This window comes from Spermophilus citellus (assembly GCF_964194105.1).
Source record: "Spermophilus citellus genome assembly, chromosome: 9".
Lineage (NCBI taxonomy): Eukaryota > Metazoa > Chordata > Mammalia > Rodentia > Sciuridae > Spermophilus > Spermophilus citellus.
In genome coordinates, this window is record NC_138191.1 from 110012316 (window position 1) to 110039426 (window position 27111).

Sequence of the window (27111 nt, forward strand, 5' to 3'; positions counted from 1 at the left end):
GAGCTCGGTGGCGATCCCAGCCCGGAGACCTGACAGTTACCTCCTAGCTGCCGGACCGTCGGTGCAGCTCTTCAGCCCCGCCTCCTCCCCGAGATAGACCAATGGGATACAGGGGCGGGGGCCAGGCGCAGAACCTGCGCCCCGGAAGGGTCTGGGTTGCTGCTGGAGTTGCGGGTGGTAGCAACTCGAGGTGCAGCCCTGTGTTTGCGGGTGGGTGGGCTGTCGAGAGTTTCATAGGTAGGCCTGGCGTCAGCGTCATCGGGATGGTCCTGGGTTCCCCACCCACATGAATGCGAGCAATGCAGGGCCTCGTTTCGGAAGAACCCTGGGTCTGGGCACAGTCTCGGAAAAGCAGGCACCTGGCGCTCCGCAGGGCGTGTCCTCCAGCGCCCAGCGGGGCGGAGATCCCAAGTCCTGGTCCAGCCAGCTGTGAGACCCGCAGCCGCACTTTAGTGCTCGGGAGACGTTAACGGGCATTACTCGCACTTTCAGGTGCCATCTGGAGGAGCTGCGCAACTACACCCCGAAGGAGGGGCACGTTCCTCTGCCAGCAGCAGCCGGCCTCGGGTCCCAACTAACACAGCTCTCTGCCGTCTCTGGAAGTCCCCGCGGTTCTCTGTGTGCCCTGTTGTGAAGGCCTCCAACGCGTGCTCAATCTATTTCTCTCCATGCGCCCACCCAGCGGGCCCCGCGTGCGCACTGCGTTCACTACTGCTGATCCTAGTCTTGCTACAGATGCTAGCTAGCCTGCCTCTGACACCTAAACTGAGCTCCGAAGGCTGGAAGGAATTGGCTCCGTTGGACCGGAAATGTCAGTGGGAGGAAAGTGCTGCAGTAGAGGGAACGGCCTGTGTCAAGACCCTTAGATTTCAGGGAGCATCATAATGGCAGGTAACAGCACTGCCTCTTGCCAGGCATGTAGAGTGTGTGTCCTGTACCGTTCTGTAATGTTAATATTATTGTTATGGGGTGCACACAATTGGAACCCTCTTTTTGAAAAAAAATATTTTTAGTTGTATATGGACACTTTTATTTATCTGTCTATTCATTTATTTATTTGTGGTGCTGAGGATCAAACCCAGCCTCACGTGTGCTAGGCAAGCACTTTACCACTGAGCCACAACCCCAGCCCCTGGATCCCTCTTTTTAACAGATGAGGAAGTTGAGGCACAACTTTTTTTTTTTTAACAGATGAGGAAGTTGAGGGTAAGGGACTTTCCCCAGCTGATACAACAGTGGAGCTGGCCTGGGGCAGGTGGTCACCTAGAGGTTAGCTGTTCATTGAAACCCAGAGAGCAGGGCAGATCCAGGAACAGAGGCTGGAGGGGCTGCCAAGGAATGGACCACAAAGGGCCTTGCAGGGAGCAACATAAAGACCTTGGGCACCTAGTAATTATGATGTCTCCCATGAGAATTCAAACTTAAACCTCCAAATAAAGGTATAATGTCCAACCAAACCACATTTTGATTGGTAACTTCAAGGTTTTAAATATCGACTAATTTTTTTCCTCTGAGGCAGGGTTTTGCTATGTTGCCCAGGGTGTTCTCAAACTCACAATCCTCCTGTCTCCACTAAAATTGTAATGTAATCATTTGTTAGTGTCTAGTTTTTCTATTACCCAACAAAAAAATTCCCACACTCCTTGCAAGCCCCATAAAGACACTGAATTTTAACCTATGGATAATGTGGAAAGTGACCAATTTGAGACCAGAGCCAGAATGCAGAGAATGTTGATTACAGGGAGACTGAAGTCAGGGTCTGGAATTGGGGGCAGGTACAGCAGTTGGGAAAAGAGGGGACTGACAATGAACCCTTCATGGTGATGGGATGGGATGGAGAGGCAGAGGAGAAAATTGTTTAGGAGACTGAATCCACAGGTTCTGGGGACAGGAGGGCAGATTCAAGGGGTTGTTCTTGTCAGCTGGGTCAGGGGCTGTCTCTCCTGCCCACCTCCCCTTCATTGTCCTCTCTGTACCCTGTGCATCCCCATGAACCCACACCACAGCATTTGGAGCCTCTAGTCCAGCTGGTAATTTCCAGGTTATGTTTTGTGCAATGCTTGGCTCCTAGCTAGACAGCAAGCAGCCCAGTGTTGGGCTGATTCTTAGGACAGAAACCATTTATCTTGATTTATGATGAGTGGAGATAGCTATGTCTCCCAACAATGGCTTCACTTTTCTGTAGACCTAAAAATAGCAGGTTTTAGACTCTCAAAAGGATTCAGCCCACAATTCATCAACAACCAGGGTGGTTGTTGAGTGGGTGGCCTTGAGCCAGAGATGAGCAAATGAGACGCTGTCCTGAGCTGTCCTCACTTAACGAAAGTGGCCATTGACCAAATTGGTCATTTCAAAGGCAAAATGAAAGCTGCACTCCCAGCCAACAAAGAGCCTGGAAGGGCAGAGGAGGGGAAGCCATGAAGTGAAGGCCAATTAGTATGAGTGGAACCCCAGACCAGCAGACCTGGGAGGGGACTGAGGTGTGGAGTTTCTTGGAGAAAGTAGTCAAAAGAAGGATTTTCCCCAGTTGGTTGGTGGCTTTGTGACTTGAACGTTACTTAACTCCGGCTGTTTCTCTTCCATAAAAGGGAACTTATGATTTTAGGATTGGGATGAGTATTAAATGAGAATGTACACAGTGCTTGGCACAATCACAGGTCTGCAGTGAGTACTCAATAAATGTTAGCTGTTTTTATCACATCATTGAAGACCCTAACAGACACCAACATTTTTTAAACCATTTTTCAGAACTATAATTCTATTTCAACCCTTGTTCTGGTCTATTTTGTACATGGTCTCACATACAGGTACTTGTTGAGTGGAAATACACTTTCTTTGGGTGCCACCACTGCTGAACTTTACTGGAAAGACTTAGCATGCTTCTGTTGCCAGGAGGCCTAGAGGCAGAAGTCCATGGGGGTGAAAAGTTCTGCAAAGTCCTGGCAGCTTGAAGAACCCTAAGCACTTCCTTGGGACCCATCAAGTTGTATACTTCCCTAATCTGGAAATTAGGCCTCAAAACAGCTTTGGTAAACATATTTTGGTATTTTGCCAAATTCTTGTATCATAATGGGAAGGTGGTCTGATGACCAACAATACTGATGGTCTGAGTTTGGGCCCTTCCTATCATGTCTTTTTCATGTTATTAGAATTAGTTAATTTTGGTTATTCTTCTCATTTAAAGCCAACTACAGGCTGGAGGAAAGAGAAATGCCAGACTTAAAGAAGTCAAGGATCAGGTTTAAAGTGCATTTCTGCCATTTACTCACTCTGTGATTTCAGGGAAATCACTCTTCACTCATTTTCTCCATGTAGAAAACAAAGGAGTTAAATTGGACGCATTTGAAACGGTATCTCTGCCCAATTCCTACTTAAACCTGTAGATCCTTGTCTTCCAAAATAAAAAGATGTTTTCTTTCACTGGCATGCAGTCTGGGGAGCAAAGCAAGCCTTCTGTATGGTAAAACGATGACCAATTTTGCTTCCACTTCTGAAATTCTACCATTTAAACAGATTTCAGCATATTATGGGAAACTGGCCCATTGCCTCAAACCCCAGGATTTTGTAATTTCTAATGTACGAAATTTTTACACATTGCTATTAGTTTAATCATGTAAGTGGGGCAGATTCTCTACAAACCTGTGTATGTTTGTTGCCTTGTTAAACAAAATTAACAAGGATTAAACTGTCAACAAGTTCTAGATCCATTAAGATACTCGATTTGAATAACGTATTTTAAGTACCTACAACACTATCATACACTAGGGAACACTTAAATATAAGATAATGATTGAAAATAAAATCAGGAATTACAAAACAATTGTTACTGCAAGCAATTTTAATACAAAATGTGTCTTGTTTTTAAACAGTTCATTGGTAGAGCTTCAGTTTCTGCCTCAATTAAGACCAATTGAGATAATCACACAGCAACATGGTCGGAGCTGTAAGAGGAACAGCAGCTAAAAAACAGGAGCCCCAGACTGCCCCTCTTTGTGGTCACTTGGTCAGTTGATTTTATTACGCACAAAAAAAAAAGACAGAAGCAGACAGGACTGGTGAAAGAGTGTGCTGGTGAGCTCTGTCAGAGAATGAGCAAGTGTTTGTCTGAGGCCCACATTTTCAGAATAGGCTTGTGGAATTCATTCTTCGGTTTGTGGGAAGTTGATCGACCATTTGAATAAATAGCAAAAAATGCCAGATAAACAAATCTGTAATTCGCAATGCCACTAAGGATTCTCCCTCACCAAAGGTCTGGGTCCTGGTGAGTACAGGAGTAATTGGTGGCAAGGCTGAATAATTACAAATCAGTTTAAAACCCCAATGTTCTGACGTTTTATGAACAGTTACATTTACCCCTGAATTCTAGCAGCTATGTGTCCTTTAAACACCCAGTACTGAGACAGTACTCCAAGACAGTATTGCAATAAACTCCTTTGTTGTATCCTGTGGAAACGCCACCTAGATCAGGATTCCTCTCTTCAGTTAACATCACACAACATTAAAACAATGGAAATGCAGTAGGTGCTCCCCCCTCAGTTCTTGCTAATTGAGGTGTCTTGTGATTTATAAAAAGAGTTCCTTAAACACTGCAGGATTCTTATTTTTTTAATATAATTTATCTTGCTGAGATAGCAAGTCAAGTTTATAAAGAAGATGCATTTAGGAATAATCCTAAAAGATAAAGCAGGTTTACAACCCCTGCACCACCTATTAAGAGGCTTTTTTTTTTAATACACATTCGCATCTTGACCTTTTCACTTGTTTTTCTCAAATATTTCTGGACCCCATCCATTACAGGGTTACCAGGAGGCAAATTTTATCTACATAAATATTCACATGAAAATAGTAACTTACAAAAAGAAAAAAAATAAGGCAGCTTCATAACACAATTATTCTTTTACACTTTTAACAATATAACTTCTCCTGTTCAGAATAAATATACACCCAATGTGTGGAGCAGGATTCAAAGAGGACAGCGGCATGGGTGCCTGTACAGCGTTATCGCTTGGGCCCAGGAGTCCTGGGGGAGGCAGTGCTGGTCTTCTTGGACATGGTCGGGATTTTAGAAGGTTTGGTGAGCCCTCTTCTGGAGCTGCCCTGGCCTCCTGCAGTGCTGCTTTCTGAAGTGTCTGAACAAGCAGACTGCGTCTCTAAAAGGTCAAAGTCAGAGGCATCACTTCCTCTCCGGCTGCTGGCACGACTCCCGGCTCGACTCCCAGCCCGACTCCCAGGGCGGCTGGCTGACTTCTTAGGGTCTGGAATTCAAGAATAAAGCAGAAGACTTAATAAAGAAGACATGGGGTGGAAGAACCAGTGACCAAACGACAGGGTAAGGTGCTGATCCTAATTCCACCTGATTGCTGTGTAGGCTTGGGCAAATCACAGCCTCACTAAACCCTGGTTATTTCATCTACACAGTCCCTGAGTCTTTCTGGCTTGTGAGTCTACTTGAGAAGCTGGCCTCCTGAGGGACAGAAAGCAGCTTCTGCCAGCAGTGCTGTCAGCTGCCATGCCCCCAAAGTGGAATCAGTGGGTCTGCTCCAACCTCAGCACAGACAGGTGAGCACTGAGATAATATGCAGGTAGACAGAGATGGAGGTGAAGAACTGGAAGCAGAGAGCCAGGAAAGAAGCTGAATTCCCAGAAGCAACATCAGCCAGTAAGCAGATGCAACCTTTTCTTGACTTTTTCAGTTCACCAGTGGCTGTAATAAATATAAGGTGTTGGTAAAGTTACTAGCAAACTGCCCAGCTATGGACTAGCCCTTTCTTCTTTCATATTCTTTTCTGTGATCATTTCTGATCAACAACAGGTGGCTCAGCTGGGTGTAGTGGCATGCACCTGTAATCCCAGCAACTTGGGAGGCTGAGGCAGGAGGATTACAAGTTCAAGGCCAGCCTCAGCAACTTAGTGAGAACCTGTCTCAAAACAAAAACCAAAAATAAAACGAAAACTTCCCCAAAAGCAAAATTCCACCATCACCGGAAAAAGCAATAAACAAACAAAACCCCAAAACAATGAGGAAAAACCCCAGGTGGCCCAGCTTTGGGAGTGGAAGTACCAGCTCTCAGAAGGCAAGGTTAGAGCTAATTGTAGTTGGAAGGAAAAGCAGCAAAGGTCATTTGAAAACCTGCAGGTCCTTCTTTCTGGATACACTAAGTGCTGTTTTTATCTCTAGCTCCTTAGGGGGTAGGGATCACTGCCAGCAGACTTCCCAGTTCTAAGCCTGGCCATGCGCACTCACCCCTTACCTCACACATACTTCACTGTTTAAATACTTACCTGCCCGATTAGTTTTGGCACCTGTGGAAGCTGGGGAAGAACTATTGCTGGTATCACCAGCAAGGGACGTTCGGCTAGAATGAAAAGTTGGTGTTGGTCGTTTCAACTTGCTGCCTGCTGATGGAATAACCTTAAAAAAAATTTTTAAAAGGTCATATTTACTTAGTGAAATCATTGACAAAAATTTCATTTCAAAAAAGTCAATGTAGCCTCTTTATATCTGATCAACTGAAAAACAAATTAAAAGTCCGGGAAAACAAAGATATATTTTGAAAGTGTCCTATGTTCATGGCTTCTGATGATTCCCAAAGACTTTAAGATCTAATTAAAATTTCAAAATGCCTAATACCTTTTATTTTGCTGACAAAATTTCCACTAGAAGTGGAAAAAATCTTCAGGCACTAAATTACCACTGTTATAGCAAACAGAAATATAGTAAATGAGCAAAGAGAAAAAAAATCAAAAAAATCCCGTGAATCAATATTTTGGGGAGAGAAATTCAAAATATTAATAGATTCAAGTATTATCCAATTTCCATCATAAGGTGCAGTAACTTCAGTCAAGATCTCTTTTAGTCTAATATCCCTGTTGATAAGTACAGATAAAATTACTTGACTTTAGGCCAAATAGCTGAGAAGGACTGTGATCAGAACAAGACTGTGGATCCAGGAAGCCTGGGTTTGCACCTGGGCTGTGACTGACCCAGTGTCTTTGCTTCTCCCTGGGAAATGAAGGGTAAATCCTGCCTTTCCTACTTAATTTTACCATACTTTCTCTTGGTTAGTACTTCCCAGCCCAGGGAGGTCCCTAGTCTTGTCCTCTTGCTCTTTACTCTGCCTGGACCATTGTTGCGTAATCTCCTACCCCAGCAAATGTGTAGCACACCCTTCCTTTCCCTCAGGAGCTCTGCTGAGAGGCTGACCTATCAGAGAGGTCTTGCCTCACCACTCAAGTGACACAGCTTGCATTTTTGTTTCTGCAGTTTTTGCACAGTACTATCACTGTCTGACGTACATGTACACTTGCTTGTTGCTGCTTTCTCCCATGTTAAGCTTCAACTTCATAAAGGCAGGGACTTTTTTAAAATCCATTTGCACCTAAAACTGACACAAAAGAGGAATTTGATAAAACTTTGTTGAGCTGGGCACAGTGGCGCATACCTGTAATCCCAGTGACTGGGGAGACTGAGACAAATGGATGGCAAGTTCAAGACCGCCTCAGCAACTTAGTGAGGTCTTATCTCAAAGTAATAAAAAAGGGCTGGGGATGTGGCTCAGTGGTAAAGCACTGGGTTAAATTCCTACTACCAAAAAACAAAACAAAAAACCTTGTTGAATGAATAAATGAAGTATAGAAACATTTTCTAAACTGGGAATTATGTGTTATTATTACTGCTACCAGTGACCAGTAGGAGCTAAGTTTTTCATATCAACGTGTGTGTTTTAAAGACAGACTTAATTAGGAGGATAAAGAATATTTGAAACACTGTTTTAAATCATTCACACCACAACATGCTATTTTTTCTTTGAAATCAGTTGCATAAATTGTTTTCCAGGACCTTTAAGATGTTTATACAGATAGGAGAGCAAAGCAACCCACCCCACTGTGTTTGCTGTGTTTAATTTATAAAGGAAAGGTAAAAGCAACAGAAAGTGATTAACACTCAAGCAGGAACTCTCCTGGCCCACAGGAGAGGAGCACCAGTTTCAGAAGCCATCCTTCCCCAGCGAGCACTGTTGCCAGGAATCCCCAGCTCTAGAGACTCCAGGCTGGGAGGACATGGCCTGGCAACAGGACATCAATGAGTAAAGAAACCTGAAACCTCAAAATGAAATGAAAATAAAAAATTATACCTTAAGACAAAAGCCCATCTACCAGAACTGTATGAGAATTTGCATTTCATAATTAAATGTTTAAAATTTTAGAAGTTTTGAGATTTTCATGAAACTGGAGCCATTATGAAAGAGAAGCAGGATCAACAAGTCAAATGTTGGGGTTTCATGGCACCAAGTCCCCACATCATGTTCTAAACCAGAAAGATTTCTGAACTAGAGTTTTAGGTAGGAGCAGGATGAATCCCAAAGCAGTTCATTCACAGCCGCTGCCTTCTTGTGTCTCCCCAGTGTCTGCCTGAAGCTTTTCCTGACAAAAGACAATGCCATGCTTTGAGGCACGAGAACCCAAAGTTTCCCTGTAGGAGCCAGAATGCAAAAATGTACTGTGATCAGACAAGCTGCTGGTCCATGCTTTGTTTCTGAAACATTGCTCTTCTAAAACTCTTCAGGCATTTTAACGGCTGCATTTGAACATGCTTCATTGCTGGCAAGTGTTTTCAAATCAAGGCTACAGAAACCCACTATGCTCGGCCAAGGAATTCAAAAGTTAAAATCGGAGTCCCAGAGCAGTGGTCACTGATACTGCGCTTGCCTGAAATAGACAATATCCATGCCTTGGGCCAGTGTGGAAGTACCAACCACCCTGGGGAGGTGTCAGGGTGGGTGGTGCCAACCACTCTCCAGTTGTAAGCAAAGATAGAATATTGGTGAACATGCGCGGTAGTTGAATTTCAAGTGTTCATAACTCGTCTGTGTATCTGACATTTGGAGACTCCAAGAGGCCCCACTATAAACAAAACGAATAAACAAGTCACCAGGAATGACCATTATTCACCACACTGAACAAATATCATGTTGAAGACTGTTACAAATTTGATCTAGTTTTAGGTATCTCTCAATTATCTCCAATTTTGTTGAATCCGAGTTAGAAACTCCTGAAAACACTTAACCAGATGAATCAGCTGTGCCAGAAGCACATAAGAATGAAGGAGAGGTGGGCTCGCGTCAGGAAGAAGAGCTGGGCAGGTTCTTGAAATGATCGAGGGCTTCATCTTGACCATCTCCCCACTCAGCAAAACCATACTCTACCTCAGGGCTGGGCAGCTGGAGATCAGGACAATGGCTATCCCTGACAGGGGTGCTAGCCTTACTGTTTACCAACCAGGGTTTGTCATAACAGCGAGAGAACTGAAGTGGAGTCTGTGAAACGAAAATCCAAAGGGAAGGAGGGGAACAATTGAAAGTGGAACAGAAAGGGGACAAATTGGGAACAGAAATAAATAAATAAACAAACAAATAAATAAAATAGAAGACACTAAATTTTAAAGAAATAGAAAACAAAATAAAACGCACATCAGTCCAACAGGACAAGAGGGACCAGGCAGAAAGGCAATAGCATTCTTTATACATGACCAATTGAAAGAGTAAAATTATTTGTTAGCTCAGCTGCATAGACAGTGCTTGAGTTTTCAAAACTAGGATTTCTGGGTGTCTCAAATTCAAACTAGCAATGACAAGAAAGAAATCCTTCTGATGTAACTGGCCTGAATGTGTATTTATGTTGTCTATGTGTATTTAATGTTGTCTATTCCACTGTAAACATTTTAAAGTCCGCATATTTGTGTGTTGTGCCAGGGCCTGGACATACTAGGTAGAGCTGGTTGCATGTTTCTATGTCCCTCTCTTCCTGGGAGTCTTTCAGAGGCTACCCTGAACAAGGAACACTGCCCAAGATGGGAATGGGGAAGGAGGCCATAAGGGAGGTCAGCACATACCTTGGTCCCACTGGCGGGGGTTGCTGGAGAAGATGGCATGGATGTACAGCTGTGGTTACTCTGACTAGCACTTGAGCTAGAGCGGGTGGGAGAAGCTGCCCGGGAAGATGGTTTGGATCTTCGACCTCGTGATCGAAAAGGGGTCATTCCCTGGGATGCCCCCTCTGGTAGGATGAATTTCTCTCTAAGTTCGATGTTAGTTCTACCTCGTGCTAAAAAAGGGGATACACACACACACATACACAATATCAGTTAATCTTAACAATACATTTTCAATGGTTGTATAGGAGCTTGACCCCATGAAAATAGTTACTTAACTTACAGGCCTTGTACCATCTGTGGATTCTTTATATAAGCTATATCCATGACTTATCAGCTTTGTTATAATTCTGACCCACAACAGACACAGGGACTCAAAATATCCTAGCTTGTGATAATAAGCAAGTCTCTGTGTACAGAGTACCATCCTGTTCTGCTGTCCCAGTCTTGCTTTGCACTGTTCCCTGGGGTAAGCATACTGTAACTGCTCAAGGTGAAGCAGGCACGACAGACCACAGGGCTCCAATGTTAATCAAAACTCCTTTTCTCTCTCATAGGACGTGTATTTTTTTTGCTCAGCATTTGCAGGATATGTGATAAGGAAATTGGGGAAAAAAACACATTAGTGAAATTGACATTGTCTAGACTCTTCTGTTTGAATTCTGTCAATCACAATCCAAAAGATAGGGGTCTAAGGACTCAGAACAGTTAAAAAAAAAAAAAAAAAGATGACAGAATCATTAAGAAGTAAACGTGGGGGGAGAGAGAAAGAACAAGACCATGCACAAAACTTGCCAGTGAGAAACTGTTAAGTCAAAAAATGAAAGCAGTAAAAAGCTGAAGGGGCAGCTGCAAGTGGAGCGGAACATCAAGGTGGGAGACTCTGGAACCAGTACTGAAGGTCACGGTGCTGTCTCATGGCTTTCTGGAGTTGTAAGGCCAGAACTTAAATAAGCCCAAAACAAATGTTAAATATGAAAGACACTATTAACATAAAAGAAATAATTTCTTGGAGTATGTCCTTTGTTTCTCCCTGAAAGATCCTATAATAACCCTCTACCTGCTCATCCAGCCTAGATTGTTTACTTTTAGAATATATTAGACGTATCTGGGCACTGTGGCACACACCCATAATTCCAGTGACTCAGGAGGTTGAAGCAGGAGGATCACAAGTTCAAGGCCAGCCTTGGCAACATAGTGAGATCCTGTCTCAAAATAAAAAATAAAAAGGACTGGGGACGTAGCTCAGTGTAAAGTATCCCTGGGTTCAATCCTCAGTCCAAGGGGGGGGGGTGTGGGAAAGTACTAGGCATATTTGAATAATAGACTGCTGAGGAACTCTGGAAAAACAGAACCACCACCATTATTTGTTGTTCTTTTCTTCTCAACATATGATATGTTGACATACCATTTCAAAGCATTGGATTAAACGCACTAACTTGTGGCTATCAAAACCATTGAGCTACAGGTCGGGTTCTGCAACCAGCTGGGATCCTTCCTGCTATGAGCCTGGGGAAACCCAGGCTCACCAAAGGAGATCAGGCTGGCTGTCTCTTAAGGACTTAGCTCATCTAGATGGTCTGACTTAACAGTCCCTAACACATTCAGCTCTTTCTTCCTCAGTCCCAATGAAATGTGCCTCTCAAGATTTATTCCTTGGCTATTTTTCTCTGCATCATTTTATTCAGACTTTAGCACTCTTCTTTGTCTACACGCATTAGCAGGAATTCATTCTCAAAGAGGATTTCCTTCAGCACCTGGGTACCTTTTTAAGACTATACATCATGTTTGAAGTGCTCAGCTAGATGGATATACAGATGGTAATTAGGTGACACTGAGAAATAGAAATAATTTTTTCAGCTGAGGACCTCAATACCCCCAAAGAATTGTTTGTGGCCCCTAGCTGCAGTGAATTTCATATGTATGGTCTAGTAAATATTTGATAATTCACTTCAGAGCAAACTTTGCTAGAAAACAACAGGGGTTACAAGAGTTTCAAAAACTTTGAAATAGTAACCCAGTTGCAGACAGTGACATGTTAGAAAGGGTTACGGGCCAGGTACATTGATATACACCTATAATCTCAGCTACTAGGAGAGGCTGAGGCAAGAAGATCACTTGAACCCTGGATCTGAGACCTGCCTGGGCAACATGTAGAGATCCTGTCCCCCTGCCAAAAGGGGAGAGAGGACTATATATGTAATAACAGAGTGATAATATAATTCCTCACACACTATACAATTTACAAAGTGTTATCATGTGCAATATTGTATTTGACTGTTATTAGCATCTCTTCCATTCCAAAGGAATGGGAAGATTCACAGAGGCCAAGGTCAAACAAAGCTATGGCAGAGCTGGGCCTAAAGCTCTATTCTTCTACTTACTTATTTGTTCATCTTATCCTGCCCCCAGGTCATTCTGAGCCACAGTCTTTGCAGCAGCAATTGTACTTAGCTGTTCCCAACCTCCCCTCATCCCACACAGGCCTCCATTCCTACCACTCCATAGAAATTGTGCAAAGGGCCCTGATAATGTCCGTGTCATGGGGCTTTTTTTTTTTTTTTTAATTGTAGAAAGGTTGACGTGCTCAGAAAATTACAAAAAGAATAAGTTACTTAATCTCACAATCACAACCCAGGGGACAGCACTATTAAAATGTTGGTATGAGGGCTGTGGTTGTGGCTCAGTGGTAGGGTGCTTTCCTTGCATGCCTGAAGCACTGGGTTTGATCCTCAGCACATTAAAAAAAAAAAAAAAAAAAAAAAAAAGCTACTGTGTCCATCTACAACTAAAAATAAAATAAAAAATTACTGATAAAGTAGTAAAAAAACGGGGCTGGGGATGTGGCTCAAGCGGTAGCGCGCTCGCCTGGCATGCGTGCGGCCCGGGTTCGATCCTCAGCACCACATACCAACAAAGATGTTGTGTCCGCCGAGAACTAAAAAATAATAAATATTAAAAAAAAAAAAAAAAAAAAAAAAAAAAAAAGTAGTAAAAAAACATGTTGGTGTGACTATTTTTTTTTTTGCATAACTGTCTGTGTGTATATGTAAATATATCTTAATATAAAAATATCAGGAATATTCCTGTATTTTTGTTATGGTCTGGATGTGAAGTGTTCCCCCCAAACCTCCTGTTAATGCAGGAAGTGAAATGATTATGAGAGCTGTAACCCAATCAGATCATTAATCCATTTGATGTGTTAATAATGTAAAAAGGACTAACTGGGTGTAACTGTAGGCAGGTGGGGCATGGGGACTTGTCCATAGGGATTATGTCTTGTCCTCCAGGCTCTTCCCTGATTCCTGGCTACCATGAGGTGAATAGCTCCACGACCTTAGGCCAGAGCAATGGAGCCAGCTGACTATGGATTGAGACCTCTGAAACTGTGAGCTCAAATAAGCATTTCCTCCTTTAAACTGGTTTTGTCAGATATTTTGGCCATGTGACAAAAATCTGACTAACTCAATTGTCTAGACCTCTTAGAAAACTTTTGCACACATCTTGATGTTTCCTTAGGATAAATTTCTGCAAGTGGATTTATAAAAAACATGTTAACTGATGTGTTAACCATGATCAAGACTGATAATCTCCAAAACGTTACACCAAAGTACATGCCCCCCCACCACCCCAAATACATAGTATATACAATTTACTTCAGCCTGGTCAATTGTCTGTTATTAAGTTATGTGTGTGCAGGTGAAAGTCTGATAGGTAAAAGCATCACATCTTAGCTTTTAATGTTTAATGTGTTGGGAGTGTGGGGAATTACCTGCTCTCTTCTTTCTGAAACACTCTCCTCTGGCTGGGATGCAACTCAGTGTAGAGTGCTTGAGTAGCACAAATAAGGTCCTTCCTCCCTGTTCATTCCAGGTCTGTCCACAGTCCCATTCTCCCTCTTGGACTTTCCACCTGGTAACAAACTTGTTCCTCTGAGAACTCAGTGCCACCCTTGTCATGCCAATTCCCATGTACATTCTCAGCATAGTCCTTCCTGATGTCAGAAGTTATAGGCAAAGACCGAGCAGACATAGCCAGAAACCAGGGAGTGCATGGAGGCACTGACCTCCTGATGGCAGTTCAATCATGAGTCTACCTTCTAATACCTCTCGAGTCCCTGGAGCCTTTCCATGCCCACCCCCTGACACTGGTGTGGTTCAGGAAGCATCCCCTCCACCCTGGTGACTGCAACAGCTTCCAACCAGTTTCCTTGTTGCCATGCTCATGACCAACCTGCCCTCACTCATTCCCCAGAATGCATTTCTATATAAAAATCTGTTTGTGTAGATTGCTTAGAGTAGATTTCCCTACACTGAAGTTTCTGAGAGGTTCCTCTGAGAGGGGTTTGGTAAACACTGTCCTCTTCATGTCCCCCTTGGGAGAGCCCTGATGAGGCTAGCACTTGGCCAGCTCTGAGAGTCCTGCAGTAAAAGAAGTATGTTTAGCTTTACCTCAGCATCTTTCAAAAGCAACTGACCATGATTTTTTTTTTTTTTATTTTCCAAGGACTGGGAACCAGGCAAGCATTATGTGACCAAGTGCCCATAAATATGTGGTGGCCTGGCCTCCACCAACGGGTCCCAGCTGCCAGCCACTTTGCACAATCTTATCTGGCCATCAGCCTTGCACACCTTTCCATAGTCACATGGGATTAATTGTGGTTCCCTTTCTATCCCACTGTTGACACTCCTGTACACCTGAACCTGTGGCTTCCTGGACTGTGAATGGCCAGGGGCCCTCTGTCCAGTGTCACCTCTCTGATGCAGCTGAAGCAACACCTCCTTGTCCTGACACCCTCTCTACCTGTGTGAGCAGACCCATCTCCCCTGCCTCGCTCACCCAACTTACTCACTATATCAACTGAAGGGCATTTCTTTATTCACCTGTGCTCCTGCACTGGGCTGTGAGCTTCTTGAGGCAGGGACTGTCATTTTAATTTACCTCTGGATCCCAACCTCATGTTTAGGGGTTTAACAAGTATCTGTGAAACCCAATAGCCTCTATTCCTCTGAAAATGGGGTAGACCCAACCTTTTTAAGAGATGAATCTCACGACTTTCATGAGGTATTCTGTTAAGAAGTGCTCCTTCCTTCTTCAGGGATGAAGAACAGAAGCACAAAGATGCCCCAGTGAAATTCGCTCTCTAACTCTGTGACTGGCTCTCGAGCCACAATGCAAATCTATGAGTTTTCATTACTGAAACCATGAGATTATATTCAGGCTTGCCAGACCTACTATAGTTAGAATACAAAAAGAAATAGCAACTTAAAAGAGCAGAGAGATAATGCATTCTGCTGTCAAAAATAAAGAAAAGAAAAAAAAAAAAGAGCAGAGAGAACAGTTCTCCATAAGAAAGGTCTATAGGAGTGGAGATCATCCAGAGTCATCACCAGCAGAGTTAACACTGCATTTTGTGGTTTGAAAACCTGTTGAATCCTAGTACAGAATCCGAGGCTGAACTCTCTTGTGACCAAGTCAGACAGAGGCTGCCATGGGGGAGGCACAATGAAACCACGCCAGGTTTAACTCTTCAACTGTCAAGGAGACCATCATTTTCTAAGGGCAACTGATATTGGAACAGGCCTGTTAGTAAATATTCAGTTATAAGCTACTGTTTAATAGGTGTAGGATTTTGGTTCTACAAGATGAAGACAGATTCATGGACATGTGGTATAGTGTGAATATACTTAACTGTACATTTAAGAGCTATTAAGACAGTAAATCTTATGTGTATTTTATGGAAATTAAAAATCAATTCTAAGCCAAAATGTGCCTTTTAAATTTCCATAAATGAAAATTTCTAAATCTTTATTTGGGAGACTATGTCTGATGCTTAAAAACATACATAGTAGCCTAGGTACAGGAATACCCATTTTTGAGGCAGCAGGTCACTTTTATTATTATCCAAAGCATTATGATTTCCTCTGCCATGGAAGACGACTAAAATTAAAACTTCTGACTGTGGCATTACCAGGAAATTGTATAACTGGCAAATCTATCTAGTGGAATATCTTTACATTTTACATTTGGCTAAAGCAATAAGTTGAAGATCTTCCATCATTCTCAACAGCTATGTAAAAGGAAGTAACAAATGATAATGGTGTACACTGGCACCAAGAACCTTGGTACAATTTTATACCATCCTCAGTATAATGTTCTATAGAGTCCAGAGGCCCAAGGAAATACACCAGAAATGAACATAAGCTCTACCACAAGCAGTGTTTCTAGAAGCCATGTCAGTCCTATAGAACCCTAGTTTCAAGGAACTTCTCTTTTTCTTATTCATGCTCTTCCAACCCACTGCCATCCACTCCAGCCCTTAGGTGTTCATTTCCTAACACTACTTTTTTTCGTTGTTGGGGATTGAACCCAGGGCCTCATGAATGCCAGGCAAGCACTTTACCATTAAGTCACATCCCCAGCCCCCTAACAATCTTTTATCTGACTAGAAATAACTCATCCTGTCCCTTACTAATAGAGTTCAGATATTTAAAAGTGCTGGAGAATTCTTTACTCCATAGCTAAAGAATGGAGGTGATAATGAATTCTAGGAGGACACTCTTGGAGAGAGATGGGAAAGCCTTACCTTGTTTGCTCCAAGTGCTGCTGAAAAAGGCTATCATGGTTCATAGAAAATAGCTACTAGATGGCCCTCCCAAATTTCCTTGGGGTTCCAATTTTTAGATAAGAATAAAGCAAGCAGTATTCTTCTTGGCTAGCAGCATGTTATTGTCAATAGAGCAGGCAACAAATAAACAGGCAACCGAGGATTCCACAATGCCACATGCAGTATTTTTGTTTAGTCCAATCATACATAACAGGAAAATAAAAACCTTTATTAATAAATTTGGAACATGATAATGTTTTACTGGGTTAAAGTTAAATTCTCAAACTGACTATATTCTTTCAGAAGTTTTTATTAGAAAAGGTGTTTTCAAAATTAACTTAAAAAAAAAAAAACACCTTATAATGGGGGCTGGGGTTGTGGCTCAGCGGTAGAACACTTGCCTCGCATGTGTGAGGCACTTGGTTCAATCCTCAGTACCACATAGAAATATAAATAAACAAAATAAAAGATATTGTGTAAAAAACAAACATACAAAAAAACCAAACTTATAATGGAGATTTTTAGTGTTTCGTTTTTATTCTGGTTTATTAGAGTAAATGAAGAATGAGTTAAATAAGAGGACAAATTTATGGGCATATCTGAATTCATTCGAGAACTGTATGTTTTAGTTCTGTCCTAACTGCTTCAGAATATGACTATAAACCACTTCCAAAGAATTTATATAACTGTACTGTAAACATTTCTGCTATGTCAATAAACCTTAATAATTTAATTATGCAGGCTGGATCAACATAATACACATAACAAGCAGGTATGTGAGCTTCTGAGACACACAGCATGGTGGTCAGTCACACTGACTTGGATTTGAATCTTGCTTCTGCCATTTATTGGCTGCCTGTCTTTGAGCAAGTTATTTAAGTTTTCTATGCCTTAATTTCCTATTCTGTAAAATGGAGATAACAGTATCAATACCTCATAGGGTGGTTAAGAGGCATAAATCTGTTATTTGTAATAAAGTGTGTAGCACATAAGGGTATAGAAGCATTTATTAAGTAAGTAAAAACAGAACCAACTCCATGGATACTGTCTCAATGAGTGTTTCATGCCCTGTCAATGTAGAATAGTTGGAAAAGCAATGGTTTGGCTATTTCAAGCATTCATGAAAGCAGCAGATATCAAGAGCCAAGAGGTGTTATAGTTTAAGAAGCAAAGCCATTCTTCACGGACGAAGGCATGGGAAAGAGGGACAAAGGGTAAAAGCCAACCTATGGGAGACTGACTGGAAATCGAAGAGCTGGAATCAGAGCGCTTTATTTTACTCCCAGGATGGTGAACTAGAATAAAAAATATATAAACACAAAGAAACAGAGACAGAGCTGGAAATGCAGAAACTAGTCAAGAAAGACAAACTGGGAGACCTGGGGGAGAATCTTATACACCCACATGCAGCTCTGCTAACAGGATAAAGGAAAGCATATAGCTAAGCAGGATTCAGCAACTGGGATTTGGACATTTTCCCTTTTGCTGCTCATTTGATAGCTTTTTTTCACCTTTGGGCCAGTGGGTCAGCCTTTCACATTTAATAGGAAGACACCCTATGGTCTTAGGTGACCATCTGTCTTAGAAGTGTTGGTGCTGTTGGTAGGTGTCCTTTAACCTCCTTCCTAGTCAGGGGGGCTTACCAATTCTTCCCTTCATGGGAAGAGCCCAATACTCTCTGAGTTGCAGCCACAGGAATTATAGAAGGGATCTAGGCTCTAAGACACAGGAACCTAACTAAAAGGCTCCTTGCTAGGCTGGTGTTAATAACACTCCAAACTGAAATGTTCAGATGATACCATTAAAGTCTTAATTCTCATTTCTGCATTCTCCCTGACAACACTGACCTCTCTAGCCTTTTCTCCCTGGCACTTGAGTTCTAATTTGTGGTAGGTGGGACATTATCTAGGCAGTGTGAAAAAACAATAAACAAAGACCAGAACTGTGACAAAACAAAAAACAAAGACCCACCAACACTTCTAGAAGCACGAAAAGAGCAGCAGTGTGGCCCTACCTAACATCCTAACATGTACCATCCACTTAGGATGCTTCCTTACCTCGGCAGGGATCATTTTTCACTAAAAATTCATCCAAGGCCATCCATCCTCCACCAACCCGGACCATCACTGTGCTGCGCAGAATACGGACCAGCCGCAACTGCTGAGAATCCCCAAACTGTAGAATCAAGGGAAAATTTAATGAGTATGCCTTAAAGTAGATTTATACTTTTTCCCCTAAAGCAGACTGTATTCAGATGGAATGACAATGTCATAGTTTTGGGAGAAATTTAAGCTCCATTTTTCATAAGAGGGTTAACAAATAGGAAAGCAGAAACATCAAGCTACAGGTCTGTGTCTTCAAGTACTTTCCACTGGGATAGAGTCCTCTCTTCCTGGTCACACCCCTGCACCAAAAGGAGAGGGGGAAGATAGATAAATGTTCTCTCCTTTTGATTCTCTTAAAGATTCTGCCCAAATCAGTGCCTACATTCTGTTATGCAAATTTGTTTTTCTAAAAGATAGGGGGTGGATGTCAACTTCTGAATACAGTGTGCTTAAAAGTTCAATGGAGAACAGCAAATTCTAAGTCAAGCCATAAGGAAACCCTTGCAAAGCATCATTATTATAAGCTTGGAAGAAAAACAAGACTTTTTGCATCTGATTTTCTGAAGTAAATCCTAAGTATTCTCTAATTGCAATGTCTCCAGGAGAAAGGGTTTCTTCAAGCTACAAAATGAGGGGGCTGGGGATGTGGCTCAAGCGGTAGCGCGCTCGCCTGGCATGCGTGCGGCCCGGGTTCGATCCTCAGCACCACATACAAAGATGTTGCGTCTGCCAAGAACTAAAAAATAAATAAATATTTTAAAAAAAGCTACAAAATGATCAGAAAGCATTTATTCTAAAATTTAGTTGAAGAAATAAAAAATTTAATTGCCCATAATTCTAATTAGTATTCAATAATTATTCTGGACCTTGGAACAAGCATGATCTTCTAGTGTTTATTTTTTCCTTTTGTTCTAATATTCCTATTTTCTGGCTCTATCTTGCCATTTGGAGTTTCCCATTGCATAAATAGCCCAAAATAAAGTAAGAGGCATCAAAAGAGAAGCATGCTGAGATTCCAAAACAAACATCAAACACTTGGTTAAAGAAACTGAATTCCTAAAGTTATTTAATTCAAGGAGGATGTTCTCAGGGGAGTGGAAAAGGGATTACTGAATTGTCAACCAGCATTTTCAAAGTTATAAAGGAGAATAACTTTGAAACAAGGCAGAAAAATGGAAAAGGTGAGAAACGATGTTTAAGAAGGGCATATAACCATCCTCCTTCATTATTAATAACTGGTAGTAGTTCTCCATGTTTCTCAGCAGCTCTGACTCCAGTGCACTATTTATATAGGCAAGCAGACTAAAAAATCTTGTCCCTTCCTTCCCAGCCATTTACTTTAAATATAAATAGTCCTATGCTAATTTTTTCATAGTTAAAAATTTTATACAAGTGACTACAGCAACAGCATGGTGGGGCAGAAGCAGCACTCCTTGCAGCTATGAGGGAGGAAATGCCCTATCATGGAGGGCAGCTAGCCCCTGCTGTGTAGGAAGCTTGTTCTGGGAAGTAGCTAGGCTCCACCAGATCAAGCACAGTGACCCCCAAGTTACTGTCTAATTTGATATCACTAGCTTTTCTCAGTATAGGTGAGGAAAAAGAGTAATATGTACTTGTGTGTCCTCCAGAGTGAACAGGAAGGCACCCAGGGAGAAGTTTATTCTTAGAATACTATGTCCTAGAGTTTACTACTCCATTTATCTCATGGTTGGCTTCTCTTTAATTTCTCAATGAAGTTCTATTAGAAAGATTCTCACTTGTTTCTGCTGAGCTCTGGGAAAAGGAAATTTGATCCAAGGCAAGAAGAACCAGAGTAGCTGGGGAAGTTGAGGCTAGAGTGACAAGTGGTAGGAGAGTTACAACAGCTCTAAAAATAGAAACCTACAGAATGGGTTGTCAGAGAGGCTGAGAACTCTGAACCAGAGTCTTGGAGGCCAGTAACCACTGTTTCCTTTTCTCACAGGGAAGTGGGTTCTTAATGATCGCACTGATATTAGCTGTATGACAGTGACATGTGTTCTTTGAAGCCTCAGGCACCTTGTGTATAAAATAATTTTATCCGTAACATTAGAATGACTCATCTGACCCTCTTTCGGTCAATAAAGCAGTGGAGGAGGGCATCAGTGCCCCTTCAAAGAGGCCCTAGTACCTGAATGTCACCAGGAAGCAGGCATGCTGGGTGCTCTACTGCAAGGATTTATTTAAAGCCACTTGACTGTTCTCATCTTCAGTTTATTTCTATCCCGCTCTTGCCACTGGCCCAGAACATTACTGTAGTTAGTGATTATTGCAGTACCTGGAATTGAGCATTGACTGAGGGCCTCAAATCAACTCTTAGTGTTTCGAATTTCACACCAGAGAGACAGATTTAACATGCAACTTTCTTTGACATTTAAAAGACACAGGACCCATGAGCCCTCAAAAAGATCTGAAAGGTTAGAATTACCAAGCGGAGTCAAAGCATCCAATCTTTTATATAAGTCTAATTTGATATCACTAGCTTTTGGTCATAACTGGCAAACTTTAAGCCATAGTCAATTATAATTTCTACACTATAATTTTCAGGAACTTTGTAATTATAAAATATAATAGTAAGTAATGATAAATATTAATGAAGTACTTATACAGAGAGTACTAAAGCACCCCTAGAACTTTTTGACTTAGTGTACATTATGTAAAACTTGTGCTGTCAAAAGACTGATAAAAATCAGGAAGAACTGAGTTGTGACTTCCAATATAGAAGTACAAGAGTAGGCTCATCTTACAAGGAAAATGGACTCATACCCTAGTCTCAATTTCCCAAGTCATATTACTTATAACTCAGTACAGCATAGTGTCATCTTTAACCAATCTAAGTTTGAATAGAATTTTTCATCTTTAAAAAACAAAAATAAGTATACTTTGATCCTTTTGCCACTGAGACAGCTTTATAATACTGGCCCTGTTAGCAGTTTCTCCACTTGGTAAGACAACCAGGTGTGACCCAGGCATGCTTCAGATTATGTCCTCTCCCCACAGCAAAGAACAGGCAGCATCAGCTACACAGACCATATCCACTGAGGAGAACACTGCAAGGCACACTGTACCTGATTGCCGAGGAAGAACTATAGACAGTAAGAATAAAGGATGGAGGGAAAAAAAGAGAACATTTTGTCAAATTAACACTAAAGAATGAAATCATATCATGTTACCAGTCTTTTGAATATATACTGACTATACTACCACTGAGCTCCTGCCACAGAGTCATGATTTTACAAATTAAGAAGCTCTAACCTTTCACTCTGATGCTCATTAACTCATTTCTCTCCAAGGTTATTAAAAAACAAGAAAACAAAACCTAACAAGCTAACATAGGATTACCTGGAGCTCTAACTAATGTCCTGAGTAGGATTCAAGGCAGAGTCACCCAAAGTCCTCAGCTAATAGCAGCCTGGTGTAGATTTGGTGTAGTTTGAGGGTATTTTTGAGGCACTAATAAAACCTAGATTTTCCTGGTTTTTTTTTTTTCAGCCAAGCACAATCATCTACATCCTCTTTGCCAAACATATATTTTTCTTAGGACGGCAGGAATCCCAACAAACTGCTGAATATATTTTAGGAGCCCTATTTTGAATTCCTTTTATGTCCTTGACCCTGGTCCCAAAGAAGCTAAAATACAAGTACAACTCACTGTTATGGCCACATCTAACCTCCCCAGAGTGCCCAGGCCCCATCTGTAGCCCAGCTCAGAACAGGCACAGCATCTGTTTGGGGCCTTGACATGGTTCCCCCAGTCTTCTGAGGGCCTGGGAGATGCTCAGGCTCAAGATAACTGCCTTTTTGGAGTGAATAATCAATCAGTAGGTATGGTTTCCAAAGGTACCTTCATCCCTGCTTAAAGACTTTGGTTAGCAGTGTGATGAAGACTCTTAAATGATCACTATCTTATCAAATACAAGCTACTGTCAACCTAAATCTGGTAAGCTCAACAGGATACCTGACATTTGACCTCTAGAGATGAGGCCGAAGCGTGACTACATCTCAAGGCCATGGGCACCAGAAGATGGGACAACCCAGTCTGCTGTGTGTCAGGTTCTTTCACCTATAAGGGCCACATATGAGGAAACAACCACCACAGAGGACTGGTTCTTCTCTTCCTTACCCGGTATTTATTCTCTCCGATCTGTTCCACCTGAAACCTCTTTGCACACTTGCACTGTGCCACTTGTCTTGTGACCTATCGGTTGTGAACAATAACAAAAATAAATCATGATGGATAAAACAAGAATTCCTAGTCAGAGAAATAAAGACCCCCCTTTTTAACATATAAACAGAGAAGCCATCATTAATTGTTTTTTAGGCATTTCAGGACTTTTGACATAGGTATTTATCTTCTAATCCAAATTAATCCAAACTGCATTACTCCATGAGGTAATAGAGACATTGAGAAAGAAAGGCTAGAAAGAATTTCCCAAGTAACTATACAACATGTTCTTCATCCTGCTTCAGAATTCCTTTAGAGGTAAGTGCTAATATGCATGCATCAAAATCAAATGATCATGGCTGGGGTTGTGGCTCAGTGATAGAGTGCTTGCCTAACATGCAAGAGGCACTGGGTTCAATCCTCAGCACCACATAAATGTAAAATAAAGATATTGTGTTCACCTAAAACTGAAGAATAAATAAAAAAAAAATTTAAAAAACTGATATGGTAACTGTACCCAACCAAATCCAAGATAGTATAAATTCATGGTTAAAAATACACTCAAAAGACAGTCATTTCTCATACCTCATCTTCAATTTTATCTGCATCAGTTGTTGGTCGATAAGCATCCTTGTTGGGATGAAGAGCAGCCACAAATTCATAGTAGTCAATATAGCCATCCCCATCCCGGTCAAAAATGTCGGCCACAGCAGTCATTTCTAACTTGGTGGTAGGGAACTCTGAAAAAAAAAGGAATCATAGTGTGAAACATTGAGAGGCCTTACTTGGTTGGTTGGCAGTTATATAAGTATTTGAAAGAAAAAAATATATAAAGATTAAACCCACCCCACTTTTATAAAGATAAAAAAAAAAATCACTCAAAAATTTACTTTCTAGGGGCTGGGGTTGTGGCTCAGTGGTAGAGTGCTTGCCTAGCATGTGAGAGGCACTGGGTTTGATTCTCAGCATCACATATAAATAAATAAGTAAAATAAAGGTCTATCAACAACAATAAAAATATTTTTAAAAAATATAGCATTAGAGGCTACTAGTTAAGACTTTAGAATTTCTGTGTATAGACTTCCTCACTTCCTATAGAATTAAAATACTAAAGTAATATTTCAGATATAACAAAAGGCATAAAATATTACAATTACTCAGACCTACCACATAAGAATTATCCACTCCACTACTACTGGTTTTTAGATGAGTCACTATCTCAGAATAGAGACAATTTTGAATTAATAGAGGAAGTTTTTTTCTACACTTAAATTATTGATTTCATTCTTTTTTTTTTTTTTTTTTATTAGTTATTGGTGGACACAACATCTTTGTTTGTATGTGGTGCTGGAGGATCGAACCGGGGCCGCACGCATGCCAGGCGAGCGCGCTACCGCTTGAGCCACATCCCCAGCCCCTGATTTCATTCTTAATAAACTGCTTTCCACAGGGAAGTGTGAACATTCATAGTGGTCAGAGCGATTTATCAAAACATAAATTAGATTATATTGTTTCTCAGCCAAAAACCTGATGGCTCCCCATTGTCCTGCTACCTTTGGAGTGATATTTGAACTCTTCACTATGGCCCACAAGGACCTACATTAACTGCTGCCTATCCTTCCAACTCCACCCCTTTCCTCTTAGGTTGTAACACACCAGCTATGTTAACCTTTCTATTACTAGAATGTGCCACATTCATTCCCATTTCAGTGTTCTGTGCCTACTGTTATCTCTTCCCTAACTCCTCCCACAAACCTTAATATGGTTGGATCCTTCTCATCATTGAGATCTCACCTCAAATAGTATCTGCATAGACAGGCCTTCCCTGACTTCCTTACTTGGAGTTATACAGCTTAAGAAGTGCTTTGTGATCTTGGCAAGATACTTCAGTGCTTTATGCCTCAACTATGTCTTCTGCTAACATGTTGTAAGCTATTATAGAGAGGTCAAAAACTGCATTTGTGAAAAATATTTTTTTTTTTTTTTTTTGGTGGTATAGGGATTGAACCCAGGGCCTAGTGCATGCAAGGCAAGCACTCTACCAACTGAGCTATATCCCCAGTCCTTTTTGTGTGTATGTGAAACTGCCAGTGGACCCAGGGGAAATCTAACATGGAGCTATGTCCCCAATCCTTTTTATTTTTTAAAAATTTGAGACAGTGTGTCTCTATGTTTCCAAGGCTGTACTCCAATTTGAGATCCTCCTGTCTCAGCCTCCTAAATTTCTGGGTTTACAGGTGGGTGCCATCATGCTTGATTTATGAAGAAACTTCAAAGTTTTAAAAAATATTATTCAGAACCTCATAATTCACAAAAGTTAGTTTCTTAGTTATACCTCAAATGTTTTTGTCTTGCCCCAAGGTATCAAACACACACACACACACATACATGTACATATATTTCCAGTGAAATGAGATTTTTCTCTCCATCAAAACAACAGATGAGGGCTGGGGTTGTAGCTCAGTGAAGAGCACTTGCCTCACATGCATGAGGCACTGGGTTTAATCCTCAGCACCACATAAAAATAAATAAAGATATTGGGGTCTATCTACGACTAAAAACAATAAATAAATAAATAAATAAAAAGACTTTTTTTTTTGGTACCAGGCATTGAACTCAGACGCACTCAACCACTAAGCCACATCCCCAGCCTTATTTTGTATTGTATTTAGAGACAGGGTCTCAATGAGTTGCTTAGCACCTCACTTTGGCTGAGACTGGCTTTGAACTTGCAATCCTTCTGCCTCAGTCTCCCAAGCCACTGGGATTACAGGTGTGTAGATGACTTGAGCAGGTAGTTACATTACTTCTTCCCCAAGATTACACTTTCACTTCAGAGAGACTGAACATTACAACTTCTAACAGTAAGTGCAAGGAATCCAGATGTGAAATGTATTTGGAATTACAAATGGACTCACTGGATGCTAAAATGCCATCGATAAACTCCTGACGTGTTATCTTCCCATCCTGGTCTTTGTCAATGCGTCGGAAGAAGTCCATTACCCGAGACTTTTTGTGATTCATCCAACGCATGTACTTTTTCCTCCAAACATCAAAGTCAAAGTTGGCAAATTCCTTCAACTAGACAGAAATCAGAGGTGTCAATAAGACCTTTTACTTATAGCCCTCAAAGCTTCCCAGAGCATACCAAAGTTCTCACATATTTAGTGAAGCCATGCAGGCCTTCTGAGGGGCACCAACAATGCTATCTACATGTTGTCTCTTGTGAAGGCACAATCTGACTCCTTCACTTAAAGCCATGATTATTTACATGAGCTGCAGTATAATGGGTATAGCAGGAGCAATGGTAACTGAAAAACCACCACAGAAAATACAGAGCACGAAGAACAAGAATGGGTGGAACCCAGCCTTGCTTTTCCTTTGGATTTTTCCAAGGACCATCCTCTTAGTAGTAGGGAGTAGATTCTATCCCAAAGGGAGATCTCAGCATCCCTCATTTACATTTTTTTGAAAAATACTATGACCACACAAAGGACCCTGTTTCCCATTATTTTCTGAAACTTCTATGAGGAAATCTGAGTTCTATATGGAAGAACCCAAACCTGCCCCCATGCATGTTTCTTTGGAATGGCACCAGAGGGAGCAAACTGACCACCTGATGTTTATGTTAAATGTTTGGCCTTAATTGAAAACAGGAGGCCTGTGTGGTGGGCAGGGTGATTTTCAGTTACTTGGACTATGTCAGTGATTCACATTCATTTTGACTTTAGAGTGCAGTAGTTTTCCCCCCGGGTCTTTCAAACTCCAAAGTTGGAAGGAATGGGAGAAAAAAGCGCCAAGAACCAAATATGCTTAAAACTCAACTGACCTATGGGAAATAACAACAAAAACACAGAACACTCACTTCTGGGCATAGCTGCTTTGATATGCACAAATAAAAAAATATAAAAGATATTAGAGGTTTGTTTTAAAACTAGGAAGTGCAATACTTATCTACTTTTATATTGGTAATGATAGTTCAAAATCAATTTGCTTTTCCACGATCTAGTGAAAACCAACAGAGTAACAAGAAATCTAAAAAATTATTCTTATTTCATAATTGGGTAGTATATATATCTCTACATAAAAGGGCTCAATAATGGTCATTTCTTTAAGCTACACATCTGGAGATAACTTGTCAATGTTATGTTCCTGGTTCTGAACCACAGCAAGGTGCCAAGAAGAATCACGCTGGATTGGCTAATTAACTGCTTTCCACAACTGGATGCTACAATCTCCTCTGCTGTGTGAGTGGTTTTCTCATGAACAGGTCTTCTCATTCAGA

The 27111-nt window shown here is 41.3% G+C and overlaps 1 protein-coding gene across 18 annotated transcripts in view; it reads right to left on the bottom strand.

Annotated features, from left to right (window-relative positions):
• Nucleotides 1–4589: 4589 nt before the first annotated feature.
• The window catches only part of MACF1 (microtubule actin crosslinking factor 1), a gene marked incomplete at its 5' end in the record, with an annotated part of 350743 nt that continues 328221 nt past the window's right edge, over nt 4590–27111 (bottom strand). For 6 of the 18 annotated variants that reach the window (XM_081305394.1, XM_081305391.1, XM_081305381.1 and 3 more), the window contains 10 exons: nt 4590–5255; nt 6283–6412; nt 9207–9317; nt 9893–10104; nt 17765–17833; nt 18596–18713; nt 21730–21747; nt 22785–22859; nt 23412–23566; nt 25745–25907. In XM_081305394.1, coding sequence (XP_081161520.1) covers nt 4999–5255; nt 6283–6412; nt 9207–9317; nt 9893–10104; nt 17765–17833; nt 18596–18713; nt 21730–21747; nt 22785–22859; nt 23412–23566; nt 25745–25907 — 1308 coding nt within the window. In that variant the 3' untranslated portion in view covers nt 4590–4998. The remainder of the gene's footprint in view (nt 5256–6282; nt 6413–9206; nt 9318–9892; nt 10105–17764; nt 17834–18595; nt 18714–21729; nt 21748–22784; nt 22860–23411; nt 23567–25744; nt 25908–27111) is intronic. The other 12 variants (XM_081305387.1, XM_081305384.1, XM_081305388.1 and 9 more) reach the window with 9 other exon arrangements.